General features: G+C 40.6%; 1 protein-coding gene across 1 annotated transcript in view; it reads left to right on the plus strand.

The window, feature by feature from the left end:
- ARHGEF4 (Rho guanine nucleotide exchange factor 4) overlaps positions 1 to 18,800 on the plus strand; it is a 150,057-nt gene that overhangs the window by 71,712 nt on the left and 59,545 nt on the right. The window contains 1 exon segment of the mRNA XM_077826938.1: positions 9,192 to 9,331. Within this exon segment, the coding sequence (XP_077683064.1) occupies positions 9,192 to 9,331 (140 nt within the window).

The following is an 18,800-nucleotide window of genomic DNA, read 5'->3' on the forward strand; positions in this document are numbered from 1 at the left end:
TGACGTCCTTGGCTCTGAATTCATTTGCTCTGTGAGTGTAAATTGGACTCCTAATGTTATTTCTGTGCATTATTTTAGATTTAATGCTGCACAGAGATAAATTAAGCAGGTGGCTATGGTACCCAGAAAACAGCTTCTATCAGACAGCCTTCCAATGAGCAAAAAATCAAATCCCCTTGGAGGTTATTTTTCATTCATTTGTTTCTAGTTAAATATAGATGCTCTTGGATAATTATCAGCCTTGAAAGCAACCCATAACTGTTGTGGAGTATTTCCCTTGCATTCCTATAAAACGCCCTGTGAAAATGAATCTGATGGTTATCAATACGGCTTCTTTTAACTCACTCACCATCAATGCTGGATCACTCCCCACATCCCTGGCCCTTATTCTCAACTGGAATGTATCAGCATAGTTCCACTGAAGACAATGAAGCCACATCTATGTACACCAGCTAAGCATCAGGCCCATCTGACTCAGAGAGTCAATTATGATGAAATTCCAGATTTTAGAGTACCCCTTCCCCCGCCCTAACAAGGAAACTCCCCTTTAGAAAATAACCCTGCATGTTCTCTGGGGAAAGGGGGACCAAACCAATGCATTTGAATAATTAAATGGTTTACTCTGTTTTATTTGCACTTGTAAAATGTGGTTTAAAATACCTGCTGAGTAGCTGCAAAATTAAAAAAAAAAAGATGACTGCCCGGGAATGTTTGGCCCTTGCATTGTACATTCTATAAACATTGCCTTGTGACTATGAGACTGGACTGGGGCTCAGGAGGTCTCTGCCACAGCTTCCCTCTGTGACCTTAGGCAAATCACTTAAACTTGCTGTGCCTTTGTTTCCCATCTAGAAAATGGAGATGAGGATGCTTTTTCTCCCACCCTTTGTCTGTCTTGTCTGTATTGGATTATGAGCTTTCCAGGGCGGGGACTTGCGCTCTCTCACTAGGTGCGTGCACAGTGCCTAGTGCCCTAGCCCCATCTCAGATGAAACCTCAGCACGGCTATAAAACAAACAAATAACACTCTTGTGAGATGGAGAACTATATATCCATTATATAGACAGATGCACATAGGCTGTGTCTACACTTATGGCGGCATGTAGAGTACATATGCCGCCTAGCACGGGTATAAATAACAGTGTAGACAGTGAGGCATTGCTTAGGCGACTAAAGACACACCTGTACCCTGTGGCTGTGTGCCCTACGCAGCTCTGGACATGACCAACCAGTGCATCCCATGTCTACACTGCTATTTTTAGCAGTGTAGTGTCCCATTGCTTTTTCCACCTCGGTGAAAGACTTCAGCTGTGGGAAAAATCTCTGGCGGGGAAGGCAGTGGAGAAAAGCACCGGCAGCTCCCCGCTGCCACAGACTTTCCCCACTGCCTCCCCCTGCCAGAGACTTTCACTTCCATGTGTAGCTACACGCCAGTGTGGACTGCAGCCTGTAGCTACATGTATTCTACACTCCGCTGCCAGCATAGACAAGGCTGTAGGCAGAGAGAGTAGCTTGAAGTCATGAAGTGAGCGGTATTGGAGTTGGGAATAATTATGTAATTATAAGTCTCATCATCATCATTTTAGGCTAGACTGACCTCTCACCCACTGCAGTGCCCTGGGAGGTGTTCCTCTGAGGCATAATTCGTCCATTTGCTCCTCTATAGTGCTGTGTGTGGGAAATAATCTGCTACAGCCCGTTTAAAGAGCACAGCATGCTCCTTCCCCTCCACCATCTCCCCCAACCCCCCCATTTCTTCACACTGCAGAGAAAAATAAATCACTTTTACCCAAGCAGCCGGAAGAAAGGTGAACCATTTTTCTTTATTCCACTTTTCTGTTTCTAACATATTTAATTAAGCTTAATTTTTATCAAGCCACATTCGTATTTACTCAAATGTGTTCTCGACTCTAACCGTCTTCAAGGTAACGGTGAGTGTAACCGGTGGCAGCCAATGTAATTAGTGCTATCAACACTGATCAGTGTTCTGAGTTTATGACGTTTATTGTAACCCCCCGCTGTTGCTCACGTGTGATGATGGGGCTCAGATCCCTGAACCCTCCTCCTAGTGCTGCTGCTTCTGGTTTCGGCAGCACACAGAAGGGTTTATATGGTTTTGTTCTCCTCTCTCCAGAGAATGTCTGCTTCAGGACTAAGAAGAATAACTTATGAGCTAGCATGACAAAGTTTTCTATTTGCCGTAGTATTTTTGTGACATAAATCCTGAGCTCAGGTTCAGACTTGCAGCAATACAAAGCAAGATTTTGATACTCTGGCAGGCAGCCGTAGTGGTAAATCATGGCCTCCTTCCCTCCCCATGTTCTGCAGAGTAGAATCTGTTGTCATAGTTAGTAGGATTTATCTGTACAGCCATCTAAATTCTGGGGAAATTGGTTTAAAATTAATTGGACATATTTCAGAGTCTTGTTTTGGGGTGAAAGTTGTTCTTTACTGTTCTGTGTTTTCCCGTGACAGATTAGATTATTGGGCTCAGTGAGAAAAGGAGACAGCCAGCTGTGACCACATCAGTGCATTCAAGTACAGATGAAAACAAGCATTTGTTGTGACTGGGGAGAAGGGCGCAGCAAGGCTGCGTCTGCTTCCTGTGAAGCATAATGGGTACCTGTCCAACTAGTACTGTGCACTTGATGAGACTAATGAAGAAACCAAATTACTGTTTTAACAATTTTTATCAGGTCCACTTAAAAGATTTTTAAACTCAAGCTTACTTCTTTCCTGCTTGACCTAATTACGACTGTGCATGTTGAATCATTACCTATATTAAGAGCCTTCACTTGCCCTACTTCCTTGACTGATTTCTAGTGTATTGGGTCACTGTTTCAGAGGGTGTTTTTGTTTTTTTATTTTTTTATAATCAACTCTCAGGATTCTTTTTTCCCTCTTGAATAAGCTGCTTCAGAACAAAGTCTCATTCGTCACCATTTTTCTTAACGCTTTCTTCCTGCCTTCTGAACCATGAGCAGTTTTGACAAAATATCATGAAAAAATTCTTTCCTGGACAAATTTCCATCACAGATTAAGAACCAAAAACCTTTTGCATTATTACAAGCAGTTGAAACAACGAGGAGTCCTTGTGACGCCTTAGAGACTAACAAATTTATTTGGGACCAAATACATTTTTTAGTCTCTAAGGTGCCACAAGGACTCCTCGTTGTTCTTGCTGATACAGACTAACACGGCTACCACTCTGAAACCTGTCACAAGCAATAGAGTTCTCTGGTGAAACTTGCCTATGGCTTTTTGTTTGTTTAGTTAAGTTTGGACAACCAATACAAGATGTAGTAACAGCTTTCAAGGCTAATGAGGCTGACCCCTGAGTCAAAGTTAAGCAAGACATGGTAAGAAAAACAAATCTATATAAGAAAAATAAATAAAGTTGGCCAGAGATTTTCCTGAGGTATAGAATATTTTAAGTAATAGAGCTATTCTCCATGAAGCTTTTTTCCCCCCATATAAAACGGATCATAGTACAACTGGGAAAACATGACAAAATCAGAAAGCTTTAAAGATGTCAGGAAACATTTTTTCAGGCTGAAAATTATACTCTATGTAATGCAACCAGTAGAGAGGGGGTATAAAGCAAAAGCAATGAAAGCTTGCAGGAATCAATAAGGTACCATGCTAAGGGAGACAGAGCACAAAGGAAGAGGAGCTTTGATGGGCTAAACAGTGATGCACTCCTGTACAAAGCAATCCATTATGTTCTTGAAAGTGTACCTTTTGTTTCTGTCATTACACAAATTCCCCCAAAATAGTTCATTAACAGTACAGTGTGTAGCACACGCTATCTGTTAGCGGTTCTCAAACTATGGTAGATGTATCAGTTGTGGTAGATTAGTTGATTTAAATAATATCAGAATAGAATCCTTTATAACTGCACTGATTACAATTATGAAGGTGGCAGTTTCAGTACTTTTGAGTTTTATATGTAGTATTCTAGATGTGAGAATGGCTCTCTGTGAAACATATACTTTTAACAGACATTCAGTAGGGTGCTGGTAGCTTATATTTGAAATATGTTTGATGTATACTCAGGCTTTTGTCAAGCATCCCTTAAAACACTGATTTTTTATTTATTTTTTTTTTTTGCAACGTCCACGGGTTTTTTATTAACACAGATACATTTTATTTCTTGGGCAGTTAAACCATTCCACAGCAAACTCTACTTTAATTGTAAGGGCATATTGTCCCCAGGCACATAGTTTCCACTAAAATTAATTGAAGCTTTGTGTGCAAATGAAAGTGAGAATCAATAGATCTTTCAGAGTAACAGCCGTGTTAGTCTGTATTCGCAAAAAGAAAAGGAGTACTTGTGGCACCTTAGAGACTAACCAATTTATTTGAGCATGAGCTTTCGTGAGCTACAGCTCACTTCATCAGATGTATCCGATGAAGTGATCTGTAGCTCACGAAAGCTCATGCTCAAATAAATTGGTTAGTCTCTAAGGTGCCACAAGTCCTCCTTTTCTTTTTGCAATAGATCTTTGTCACCTTGCAAATTTCTGTTGAATTCAGTAAATTGTCATTCAAAGGGTAAACTTTTCAAATGTTTCATTCAGATCTGATGTATACTTCAGTCATTATGATGTAAAATAAATGCATTCCGCTGACTACTAACATGTGAGTTTCAACACAATGTGATTGGAAATGATTGCATTGTGAAACCCTGACAAAATGTGGTATACAATGGAAGCACTGACGGAACTGTCATTGCAGTTGTTGGTGTAATCTCTGCTGTGCAGGAAATTTACAACTATATTTCCAAAGCACTGCCTTGGAATTACAGGGACAGATCCTAAGCTGGTGCAGTTGACTTCAGTGGAGTTACACTGGTACACATCGGTTGAGGGTCTAGCCCATAGAGCTATTAAGGACCTAATATTGCACCACTGAATTCAATGCGTGCTTTGCCATTGGCTTCAAAGACCACAAGCTCAGCTCCTTTGGGGTCTTAGTCATATGGCTAAATTCCCATGTTTGGGGGCCTTTCAAAATGTACCGCATGGCATCTGTTACTTTGATTTGAATTAGAGGTTGTTCACAGTGATATATCAGATTACATCTTTGGACCTGCTTCTGGACCACCTATCATTGCAGCTTGTGCTTTGGATATTATTGACTTCTTTTGGTCAGGCTGAAGGCTTCCTACATATTTCCTGATGATACTAGAGTGTCGCTTCTGGATGGTGGTTTTCCTTGGAAAGCAAATAAACTACAAGAAAATACCCTGTAGGGAATGATTCTGGACTAGTTCTTGGAAGATGGACTAGATTAGGGTTCTGAGCCCAGGAGTCATACCCCGCTTGCCCTTCCCCTACTGCAAGGATTTTGAGTATTACATCTTTTGTAACTTGGTCAGTGAGATCACCAAGAGTTCAGATGGTGTTATCTCTTGAGATCTTAATTTCATTTAGCTTTAGTACTACAATACTAATGAATCCATTGAACTGACATCTTCCATCAGGTGTATTTTATCTGCATTATGTTTGTAGGCATCATGTTATTGCCTTTGTAGAAAGACTCCTTGGAGTATACCTCTTTGTCATGTAAACGCGTATGCTTTATTCTAACACCAGTTGCTAATCACAATACAAATGCCAATCAGCATTCAGTTATTACCATTGTTATTGTCTCAGAAAAGCAGGAAGATGATATCCTCTGAGTTTACAAATCAGAAAACATATACACAATATCTTATAAAAGCATAGAATAAGTGAGTGATTATCGGTCAACACCCAGGACATGCGTCTCAGAATGTACATGGTAAAAAGAGAGTTTCAGAAAATTGCAACTAACCTTGAGAAAACCATACAAAAGGGTTCTATTCTTTAAAGAAGATGACCAGTTTTTCCTTGTGTAAAAGTAGCATAAATGACATTTATTCTCTTCTGATATCTAGTCTGTATTTCCACTGGCTTCAGACTCATGCTCAGGACTTTAGCACTTGTTTTATCCAATAGAAGGAGACAGCCTTTCAGAAGATGTGCCCTCACTTACGTAAAGTTGCAAGAGTAGAATTACATGCCTATGGTGGTAATAGATACTCCTTCAGTGGCAAGTGCTTATTTAGGCAATGAAAAGTGCTATTAGATGTTTTACAAGATCTATAGAAGATCCACCAAGACAGAGCTTGAGACATACTGATTGTGCCCATCTGGCCAAGATAGTTCTGGTTTATGGATCTGCTGAAGCTCTCAGTTCACCCTCCCAAGAACATCCCCACATTACCAGACCTTCTAACACAGCACAGGGCAGATTCAAGCACCTCAGTCTGCAACTCAGGGCTTGGTATTTGGATGGACATCAGAAATAGAGCACTCATGTTCTAAAAGGGTGCAATCCATCCTTAACCAAAGCAGAAAAGCTTCTACAAGAAGCTGTTACTCAGCAAAATGGAAGTGTTTCTCCTCTTGGACACACCAACGAAACTCAGTTCCAGAATCAGCTGGGATCCCTACTATCTTAGAATCTTTACTTACCCTTAAGTCTTCAGGTCTTGCACTCAGTTCTCTGCGAGTGCATCTAGCAGTAATCAGTGCTTTCCATCCTCCGATGGATAACCGTACTGTATTCACTCATCCTGTCACAACGAGATTTCTGAATGGGATTCTCAGATCCTTTCCACCATTGGTGAAGTTCATGCCTTAGTGTAACCTTAATTTTGTTTTATCGTCTCTCACACCCCACCCCATCTTGGAACCTCTAGCTACATACTCTATGGCCCATCTGTCCATGAGGGTGGCTTTTCTAGTACCCATAACGTCAGCCCAGAAGAATCAACAAGCTGGGAGTGCTCATGATGGACCCATCATATATTGCATTCTATAAAGAAAAGGTCTTGTTATGACCCCACCCTAGCTTCATTCCTAAAGTAGTTTCCAAGAGTCAGTTAATTCACTTACCAGTATGTTTTCCAAAACCCCATGCCTCAAATGAAGAGAGATGACTCCATTCTCTGAACATCCAAAGGGCTTTGCTGTATGTCTGCAAAGAACAAAGTCTGTTAGAAAAACATAAACTATTTGTTTCCCTAGCAAAGCGATGAAGCAGTCAAGTTATATTGATGCAGACAGTTTCAAAATGGATTTTGGGTTGTATTTTCTAGCTCATATTCCCCCTCAGAAGGGGGGGTGAGAGCTCATTCCACTAGAGGGCAAGCTACTTCGGCTGCATCTCTGAGAGATGTTCCCCTTCTAGAGATATGTAGGGCAGTTACTTGGAGTTCTGTGAATACCTTCGTGAGACATTATGCTCTGGTCCAGTCGTCAGCTGCAGATACAGCAGTGGGGACAGCAGTACTACAGTCAGCTATCACTTCTGCGTCCTCACACCCACCCCCCATTTGACTACTGCTTGTTAATCTCCCACAAGTGGCATACACATAGGCATCAACACTCAAAGAAGAAATGGAGGTTTCTTATCTGTAACTGGAAATTCTTTCAGATGTATGGTCCCTATCTCTATTCTACTACCCACTGTGACGGGGCAAGGCCAGATGGCTATAGAAAAGTAGTGGGAGATAGATATATTAGCTCCAGGCTAAACAAATCCCTGGTACCAGGTTAAGTGAAATGGAAGCTGCTCCAGGTCAATTAAGACACCTGGGGCCAATTAAGAACTTTCCAGGAGGCAGGGAGAAGGCTAGGTTGATTGGGACATCTGAAGCCAATCAGGGGCTGGCTGAAACTAGTTAAAAGCCTCCCAGTTAGTCAGGTGGGTGTGCATGTCAGGAGCTGTGGGAGGAAGTTGTGCTGTTGGAGAGGCTGAGTAGTACACACCATATCAGGCACAAGGAAGGAGGCCCTGAGGTAAGGGTGAAGTGGAGCTTGAGGAAGTGAGGGCTGCTGGGTGGGGGGAGGTAGCCCAGGGAATTGTACATGTCATGTTTCTAAAAGGTCAGCTACTATAGCTGATACTATTAGGGTCCCTGGGCTGGAGCCCGGAGTAGAGGGTGGGCCCGGGCTCCCTCCACCACCTTTGCCCCTGATTAATCACTGAGACTGGGAGACAAAGAGACTGTGCAAGGAAGGATAACTTCTCCTCACCTCCCTCACTGGCCTATGATGAAAATGGCTCAGTAGACTGTGACCCTTGTCTCAAGAGAAAGAAGGGTTATGGGGGGGGGTCACAGTGAGCCTCTGAGGCTAACAAAATCCGCCAGGAAACATGGGACCCACGGAGGCAAGGACAGAGCTTTGTCACACCACCTTCTGTCCCCGCTGCTGCAGATTATTTGAACTGCAATAAGAATGGGAATTGGAGAGGTGTTGGCGCACACCACCTTTTGTGCCCTTGCTTCAGATAATGAAGAGAGCTATGGTGCATTTGTGGGCCAATGGACACTGTCTATAAAATATTCCAGACTCAGGTGCATAGTGGGCATGCGTATCCCATGTGTGGAATACAGATAGGGATTGTGCATTTCAAAGAACTTCCAATTACACGTAAGTAACCTCCATTTATCAAAATGAAAGAGCAAAGATGGTAATAAATTCAGATGCGTATAAGCTGGTATCAGTCAAGCTTTAGCAAAGGTGAAACAGCTCTGACCACCCAGGATTTCTACCTGAATCCAAACTTAAGTTTACGTTCCCTTGACTTTCCTATTTTTTTTCTGACTAACTCTATGCATTGTTTGCCAAAATAGGAAAAGGATGATGATTGAGTTCTTCACTCACCTGCACAGAGGTTGAGATTTTGTGTGAAAATAGCTTTTGTTTTGCTCTTCACTTAGGCTCCAATCCTGCAAACGCTGGTGCATGTGCTCAACTTAATGGGCATGTGAGTAGTCCTACAGATCTCAGTGGGCGTATTCACGCATGTTCATAATGGTTTGCAGGATCAGGGCCATAGTGAGATAGAACTTGAAATGGGCATGAGTAGTGAACTGTCCTCTTGCAGCACTGGTAGTTCCTTTACATTGTGTTTTAGCCATTTTTGTGCGGCTGCTTGTGACAGTTTGCATTGTTAGTGCCTTTGCTGTTCATGGTCTCTGTATAAACCCACAATTTTGATTTCTAGTGACATCAATCAGCACCTCTCAGTCATGCTAGCAGAACAATTTTAAAATAATTTACTTTAAAATCCAAGATTAATGATCTTTTCCATTTGCTGTCATTCATGTCTCTGCTCAGCAGTGTTGTTAAGCAGTTCATTTCTTGTTGTTGCAGTGATCACTGATGGGGCTCTGGATAAGACAGCTCTTACAGACGATGTGGGAAGTGAGGAGGATCTGTATGAGGACTTTCGGAGTTCCAGTCACCGCTACGGCCATCCTGGAGGAGGAGGAGAACAACTTGCCATCAATGAGGTATTGCAGCTGTAGGTCTGTGAAGAAGCAGAAAGGAGGCTGCTTTTGGTTTTTGGTAGTGAGGCATCACCGTTGCAATAGGGTCCTGGTTAAATGGGTACATCTTCAGTATTCACTTTCTGTGGTCACCATTTTAATTGCATTATCATCCCAAACTCACATTTGGGTTTTCCATATAGCTGCTGCCTCCAGCATCGAAGGAATGCTGATGTGATATAAAATGGAACTGCAGCTCCCTAAACTGCAGGTAACTTCAGTTAGGAGTTCATCTCTTCTCGTGTGTTTTTAGGCAGAAAGGGAACATACAGACATGAGTGAGCAGCACAGCTGGAATACTTTCTGGGGTGGTGTGATCTGAAGTGTGGTAAGCATTTTTACTTAGTGGGGCTAGAATGATGATTTTGAAGTCCTTGAAAGGATTGTTCTGAACACGTGTTCAAACCTTTCACCTTGAATGCAAGCGTATGTCCAAACAAGTAGCACATTAGTGAAGGGGATGCTTTTAGCAAAGGGTTCTTATAATGCTGACATCAATTTAATTGCGTGTCTTAAATTAGAACGTGTTCCATAGTCTAACTGGGGTGATGAGTATTAGTCAACACACAGGATCTGTCTGGCTGCAAAAGTACAATGCCCTTGTCTAGTGCATTAAAATAGGTGTCGTGCTTTGCAGTATTACACAATATATAGAATGCTCTTTCCTTTGGGTGAATTAATAAACATTTCATTGGAGGAGCTGAGGACATGCTCCCTATGAACTATAACACAGACTGCTGTACTGAGTGTGCTATATGCTCTGCTACCTTTTTGTGACCTGCACAAGATGGAGGGCCACCGATAAAAGATGTATTATACTTTCTCAGGGGTCAGCTATGGCTGGAATGGTGGTGGCTCCACCTTATGCCTGTGTCAGAGGCAGCCATAAAGCTTCTAGGAGCTGTATGAGGTACATACTTAGAAACAACACGTACAACACCCTTTTAAAACAGTACAGCATATACTTCTTCCAGTACCAGTCTCCCTGTACTATTGGGAAAGTGGAAGCCTTAGAGCTGCTCTAACTTCCACTCTGCTTCCCACAACCCCCTGTGCATCATAGGGAGCAGAGAATAATTGGAATACAGCATGCTCCAGCTACACTGCTACAATGGGGGTGGGAGCAGGCCCGTCATAGGGTCTCTGTGGTAGCTTTATACCGGTGAGGAGGCTTCTAATGAAAGCGGCTTACCAGCACCGTTTCCACCCACTTTACAGCCTCTTCATGCCACCACAGCAGCATAGAACTAAGAATTCATCCCATTACTGGTTTTCCCCTTATTATCGGCAAGTAATCATAAAGAATCTAGAAGAACACCAAGGCATCTACTGCTGTGATACAGATGGGAAAACTGGTAGGATAAAACAAGATTTGCCACAAAACTACTCTCTTGCTCAGTTTCCTGTGCTGTTACATCCACTTCACTTTGTAATGAAAGGGAATTGGAAGTGACATGATACATATGACAGCACTAGGAATGCATTCACCCACATTTAGCTGGTACCTGAGGTGTATTTGGCCAGTAGCCTCTGATATGTTTAGCAGCACAGGAAATGTATTCCACACATATATTGGATACATTTCGAACTATGGAAGGTGTTTACTGCATTTTCTGATTTTTCAAGTGCTTGAGTATGCAACCTAAATAACATTCTTTTAACATAGTTTTTGTAGGTAACTTTCTAGTTCTTGTGAGGGGAGGGAGGTTAAAGGAAAAGGATAAAATATAATATTGTAGGGATTACAGATATCCTTAAAGAAATCTTTATACCTTGTGATAAATTCTGAAAAATATTTTGTTTCACTTGGAAATGGTTCTGTTTCTATATCAGATATTCTCTGTATTTCATTTTCTTCATTCTTTATTACTGAGGACAAGAGATTTTTTTCTTTAGAGTTCATTGTCTTTGTTAACTGCTTATGTAACTTTGGGTGAATAAAGGATATTGATTTGTCCAGAGCAGTTGTAACTTGTGAAGGTCTTGAAGCATTTCTGGATCTGTTGGCATTTCAGATCCATAGACTTATCAGGTCAACCAGTCAACACTGATTATTTGTTTATTGGCCTGTGCCCTGTAAGCTTCTGTATTGCAACTTGTTTTGTTGGCCCAATAACAGGTAGCTCATTATTTACCTTGTCCACTGGTTCTGATGGATAATGATTCCATCATTTAGCATCAATTAGCATTAGCAAAGTGCCTTTCTGCATGATGGACTTCTGGAATGGCACAGTATGATGGAATACTAATTTCTAATGCAGGAATTTTAAATGAACAAATACCTGAAAATTTAGAATGGACATTTCTAACATAAACCTTCCCAGTTCCCAACCATCTTGATGAACTTCAGTGGTGCATCAAAGCCCATAGCCTCTATAAAATAAAAATATTTCTAGGCAGGATCTTCTTGAAGGTTTTCAGTAATAGCCTTGGGGGAATTACAAGTGAAGAAGCTAAAATATAATCATTTAATAAACTTTTCCAAGCTGTGTTTTCCCTGCTTTATTGCATCTCCACTGGTATTTCATTGGTCTGGGGGAAGGAAACCATGCCAATTTCCTTGCAGATATCCTCATTCTTAGCCATCTTTAAATAAACAGAGAAAGATTGAAATGTATTTTTAAACGTTTGGCAGACCAAATGTTCCTTATTTTTAACTTCAGTTTTTTTCAGTTTGGGATCAGTAGACAATGGTTGTGAAATGACAATGAAGCCTTTCATGGAAGTAGAATGACTTATTGACAAAGGGGTTTGCGGGTTAGAAGAAAAGGGGGAAGGCTTACAGAGCCCACCTAGGAAGAACTGGTCGAGGATGTGTAGGAGCCAAGAAAGAAACCAATCAAAAAGTAATAATAGAGGATGGGTTTGAATTATATGAACCAATTCCTAAGAAAAGAAAAGGGGAAAAATATTTTCTTGGAGGCCCTGTCAAAGCTTTTTCATGAGCAGAGAGAATGTACTTAAAAGAGATTTTTGGTTGAGATTACATTTTTGTTTGGGGTAGTTCCAAGCAACAGATCCACACAGATCCAAAGTATGATCAGCTGAAAAATATGGTAGGGGGAAGCTGTATTACTAATGCTGTGTAGTTTTTCAGTCCTCCGATATGGAAACATAATAAATTGGACACTTGTAGCTATAAATTACATGAAATTGAAGCATATGTATTTAATTTAAGCACTGTAAAATTATCTAAAACTTTGACTGGTTTAGGCACAAAATCTACTTACTCACCCGTACCATGACGGTGACAATAGTGAAGAAAACAATAATACTTTATTTGCTCATCAAATAAAATTAATCAAACTGGGCAAGTAGACTTAGGCATGACTGATTTAGAACATATCAGATCTTAGACAAAGGGCTCATTCCTACTCTGTGCTGTGGGGAGCATGTTTCTGCATAAATTGGAAAATTCACTATTGTACCTGAGCATATCTTTGTTTACTAGATGATTTTTCCAAGATCAACAGCATTGATAGGTTGGGTACAGAGGAAGGAATCAAGCCTCTGGAAATGATCTTTGAAAGCAATGACTAAACTGGTCATTTTTTTCTATTTATTTATGTCAATGGACTTAATATATTTTTATGACATCCTGGCCCCATTAAAGTCAATGATAAATCTAATACGTATTACATTACAGTCAAACTGGGGAGAAGTATCTAGTGGGGTCTTGCAGGGAATCTATCCTAGGTCCAGTACTGTTCAATATTTTTATTAATGACTTGGATAATAGAGTAGAGTATGCTTGTAAAATTTGCATACAACACCAAGCTGGGAGGGGTTGCTAGCACTTTGGAGGACAACATTAGAATTCAAAACTACCTTGACAAATTGGAGAATTGGTCTGAAATCAACAAGATTTAATTCAATATAGACCTATGCTTCAGTTAAGAAGACTTCCGTTAAGAAGAAAAATATCAAATGCACAATTACAAAATGGAGAATAACTGGCTAGGCAGTAGTACTGCTGAAAAGGGGTTATAGTTTATTTTATAGTAACAGAAGTGCCATGTGTAAGAAATGGAAGGTAATTGTCCAGCACTACTCCGCATTGGTGAGGTCTCAGTTGGAACACTGTGTCCAATTCTGGGCATCACACTTTAAGAAAGATGTGGACAAATTGGAAAGAGTTCAGAGAAGAGCAACAAAGATGGAGGGGGAAAAAAAGGTTTAGAAAACCTGACCTATGAGGAAAGTTTAAAAAAACTGGGCATGTTTAGTCTTGTGAAAAGAAAACTGAGGAGGGACCTTCAAATATATTAAGGACCATTACAAAGAGGATGGTGATCAACTGTTCTGCATGTCGACTGAAGGTAGGATAGTAAGCTTAATCTGAAGCAAAGCAGATTTAAGTTAGATATTAGGAGAAACTTCTTAAGTGTAAGCATAGTTAAATTTTGGAATAGGCTTCCAATGGGACCCTGTAGAACCCCAGTCACTGGAGGTGTTTAAGAACAGGTTACACAGACACCTATCAGGGATGGTCTAGGTATTCTTGGTCCTGCCTCAGCACCAGGGGCTGGACTAGATGACCTCTCCGGGTCCATTCCAGCCCTATATTTCTATGATTCTGTGATCATGCCATATAGTTTAGATCAGTGATTCTCAACCAGGGGTCCATGGCCCACTGTGGGGCCACAAACCATTTCAGGGGGTCTGCCAAGCAGAGCCACTCGGACACCCAAGTCCAGGCACCCAGCTGCTGAAGCTTGGAGTCCCGAGCCCCAGCATCCTGCAGGGTGGAAGCCCTGTGATCCCTGTGAGGCGGCTAGAACCCGGCGCCCCATGGGGCTGAAGCCCCGAGTCCCAGCACCTTGCAGAGCTGAAGCTCTGAGCCCAGGTGTCCCGAGGCCGAGCAGAAGCCGCCCTGCAGCGCAGAAGCCTGGAGCCCCCCATCCCACGGGGCTCCCAAGCACCACCCCAGTCCTGTGGGGCAGAAGCCTCCCCACTCACAGCTGAAGCCCAAAGGCCTCCCCCCGGGCCATGGAGTTTTTATAGTATGTTGAGGGGCTTCCAAAAGAACTCCTAGTTTAAATCACCAGTTTTGCAATAGTTTGAAATATATTTTATTTGTTGTTTCATTGGCTTCAGTTGAAAAACACATTGATCAATACATCCAGAAAATATATATAATGCTTCTAGTTAACAAAATAACTAATGCACAGAAAAGAGATTTCTTTCACGTTATGGGGTATGAATTATGTGCATCACTCTATAAAAGAGGTAAATACTAGGGCTGTCATGCGATTAAAAAAATGAATCGCAATTAATCGTGCGATTTAAACGTAATTAATCGTACTGTGAAGCAATAATAGAATACCATTTATTTAAATATTTTTGGATGTTTTCTACATTTTCAAATATATTGATTTCAATTACAACACAAAATACAAAATGTACAGTGCTCACTTTATAGTTATTTTTGGTTACAACTGTTTGCACTGTAAAAAAACAAAAGAAATAGTATTTTTCAATTCACCTAATACAAGTACTGTAGTGCAATCTCTTTATCATGAAAGTTGAACTTACAAATGTAGAATTATGTACAGTAAATAAGTGCATTCAAAAATAAAGCAATGTAAAACTTTGGAGCCTGCAAGTCCACTCAGTCCTACCGCTTGTTCAGCCAATCACTCAAACAAATTTGTTTACATTTGCAGGAAATAATGCTGACCACTTCTTGTTTACAATGTCACCTGAAAATGAGACCAGGCATTCTCATGGCACTGTTGTAGCCAGCATCACAAGGTATTTCCGTGCCATATGTGCTAAAGATTCATGTGTCCCCTCATGCTTCAACCACCATTCCAGCGGACATACATCTGACCAATAACAATCCAAAGCAGTGCGGACCGACACATGTTCATTTTCATTATCTGAATCAGATGCCACCAGCAGAAGGTTGATTTGCCTTTTTGGTGGTTCAGGTTCTGTAGTTTCCTCATTGGAGTGTTACTCTTTTAAGAGTTTTGAAAGCATGCTCCATATCTCGTCCCTCTCAAGTTTTGGAAGGCACTTCAGATCCTTAAACCTTGGGTCTAATGCTGTAGCTATCTTTCGAAATCTCACATTAGTACCTTCTTTGCATTTTGTCAAATCTGCAGTGAAAGTGTCCTTAAAATGAACAACATGTGCTGGGTCATCACCCAAGACTGCTGTAACATAAAATTTATGGTAGAATGCGGGTAAAACAGAGCAGGGGATAAAATTCTCCCCCAAGAAATTCAGTCACAAATTTAATTAACACATTATTCTTTTAATGAGTGTCATCAGCATGGAAGCATGTCTTCTGGAATGGTGGCGGACGCATGAAGGGGCATACGAATGTTTAGCATATCTGGCACATAAATACCTTGCAATGCCAGCTACAAAAGTGCCATGCAAATGCCTGTTCTCACTTTCTGTTGACATTATAAATATGAAGATGGCAGCATTATCTCCTGTAAATGTAAAAAAACTTGTTTGTCTTAGTGATTGGCTGAACAAGAAGTAGGACTGAGTGGAGTTGTAGGCTCTGAAGTTTTACATTGTTTTGTTTTTGAGTAACAAAAAAAGTCTACAGTTTTAAGTTGCACTTTCATGACACAGAGATTGCACTACAGTACTTGCTATGAGGTGAATTGAAAAATACTATTTCTTTAGTTTTTCTTTCACAGAGTAAATATTTATAATCAAGAATAAGATATACTTTGATTTTCAGTTACAACACAGAATACAATATATATAAATATGTAGAAAAACATCCAGAATTAATATGTTTGAATTGGTATTCTATTGTTTAACAGTGCGATTAATCGCAATTAATTTTTTTTAGTTAATCGCATAAGTAACTGCGATTAATCAACAGCCCTAGTAAATACAGTAATGGAAGCTGTAATTTGATTCTAAAACTTAGTTTTTAAAATTGCATCTTCAGTCATTCCATGGGATTCAGCACTGTAACACTATTACTAAAACAGGTTAAGTTACCATCAAATAATTCAGGTAAATTTCAATATTACAAAAGACTGCATAAACAGTAACTAATGTACAGAGTATAGTCCATTGCATTTAAGAATAATACATCTAGAATCATTAAGATATTTTGTTTATTATACATTTGTCATACACTTCATGAGCGAACAATATGAAAAAAAATAAGTCTTTAAAACATACCATTCTCCGTGTAACATTTTGCCTCGGAAGGATATAATCAATCTCAAGGATACAAAATAACCTGGGAAAGAAATTGTCAGACCAGACTTCCAGCTACAACATACATAATTAGATAGATCAATCTTTTGGAAGTGATACACTATATTCATGCATATAGTCTAGGAGAGATGATTTATTGCCTCTTTTATGTCTTCATGTGAGTATATTCTCCCAACTGATAGCCAGACTCTAAAGCAAACGTAGCCGGATAACAAATGCCCTCCCTCCCTCCTTCTGCTGGCTCAAGTCCCTGTTTGCAGATCCCACATGTTACTGTGGCCAAGATTTGAACAGAGACAACTATGGTTTGGAAGCGACAATCATTTATTTATTAGGTACCAAGGGTGCTCAACGCTGTAAAGGACAAGAAATTGACAGTTTCTTCCCTGAGGATCCTGTAGTCTAATGCCCAGATCCAGTAAAGGTGTGAGCATATAAGTAACTTTACACATGTGAGCAGTCTGATAGAAATCACTGGGACTACTCATATGCTTAAAGTTAAGCACATACATACGTACACGTTTGCAGCATCATGTTCTAAAAACTCTGCATTTTCAGATTTGTGTGTGTGTGTGAGAGAGAGAGAGAGAGAAAGAGAGAGATTCTTAAATGTGCAAACTTTTAATATTGCATCAGAGGTATTTTGCATTTTATTTAAAAAAGTTTCAGTATATGCAAATACTTCATAGTGAATATGGTATATACTGTGAGCCAGATCCTTAGCTGTACTCCTCACATGTCCAGAGCACCTGATTAGGGAGGTAGAACAGGTTTCCCAGGTAGCTGTCGAGACACCTTTCTGCACTCTCAATCCTGGCGCAGCCACAGTTGGTTCCGGGTTGCTCTAAGTTACACTGTCTGGAGGAATCCCACAGGGACCTCTCTACCAGCTGAGGATCAGACAGAACACTGTGTGCTATGGTCCTGCCCAGTTCTGCTCCTCGTTTTGCTCCCTCCTCTACAACAAGAGATGAGGAGTTGGTGATGTAAAGCGGACTATGCCTGCTTTATGTGAGTTGAGGATTATCCTGGGCTCTTTAGGGCAGGCTGATGGTTTCTTTGCACCCTTCCAGTCATGCAAAAGACCATGTGTCTTGCCCTATATGTATATACACACATATTTGTATGCAGGTATATGAGATTTCTGTATACAAATATGCACAAATTGACATTAATTCCACCCAATCAGTGTTTTCATTTTAATGACGTAGACAGTTTTGAATCGAGCTTCACCCCAGGCTTTTCCTCAGTAGCATCCTCATTCTCTCAGATTCCTTCCAAATAAAAACAAGACACCCAAGATAGAGCAATGTATTTTGAAATGTTTTTGCCAATCTCATGTGAGCTATTAAATTGTGAAGGCTATAGCAGCTTTGTTAGGCTTGTCAAGGGCAATGCAAGTACTAGGGGATACTGTTAATAACTTCTGTTCTTTGCTAGTATTAAATGCATTCCTAGTTTGGGGAGTTGGGGGAAGAGATGAGCACCCTATCACAGAATACTTCTTCCCTTTGGGGAAAAATATCCAAACAGATTTTTGATTCCAAAAGCTTTTTGTGCCAAAACACCTTGCAGTCTCTGTACGTTATCCAGTATTTCTATAGGTTTGTAAAACCAATCTCTCAATTATATGGGACTCCCCCCAAAATTTAATCTAACCATTGCCACAATAACAGAATCAGAAAACTGGTTTGTTAATTGTTCAAAACTATTACTAGTGCTCTGGAGAGATGGTAGCTTCTTCACAGATAAGGCTGTAGTCAACTTCCATTATAAAACTTCATTTTCACACTCCATATAAATCTCTAGTTTATTCCCCAACATTGGCTAGGAATATTGATTTGGGCTGAAAATCCCTAGGTGTACTCTGTAGCAAAGACTCCCGTGTGTGGAGTGGCTACCCAACCTGAACCATCCTGCTGTGCGCTAGCAATTTGTGGTTTGGAGCCCTATGTGTCCACACTGCTCTGTCACAACATTACACCTAACATCAAGGGAAAGATTTCTTCTTAAGAAGGCAAAAGAGTTTGGCCCTGTTTACCTCAGAAAAAATAACATAACCATAGTTAGGTTTGTAGTACAGGGGTAGTGTACTATGTGCAACAGGCAAGGCTAGCTTCCAAGTTATTACTGATACAGCCGCACCCATACTATGCCACTACTAAGTAGAGTTAGTAGAGTAGGACGGGTCTCCTAGTTCAAGAAGCGCATGAAGTGGCTAGTAGGAGCACAA

Source organism: Eretmochelys imbricata, chromosome 9 (genome assembly GCF_965152235.1).
Source record: "Eretmochelys imbricata isolate rEreImb1 chromosome 9, rEreImb1.hap1, whole genome shotgun sequence".
NCBI classification, from domain to species: domain Eukaryota; kingdom Metazoa; phylum Chordata; order Testudines; family Cheloniidae; genus Eretmochelys; species Eretmochelys imbricata.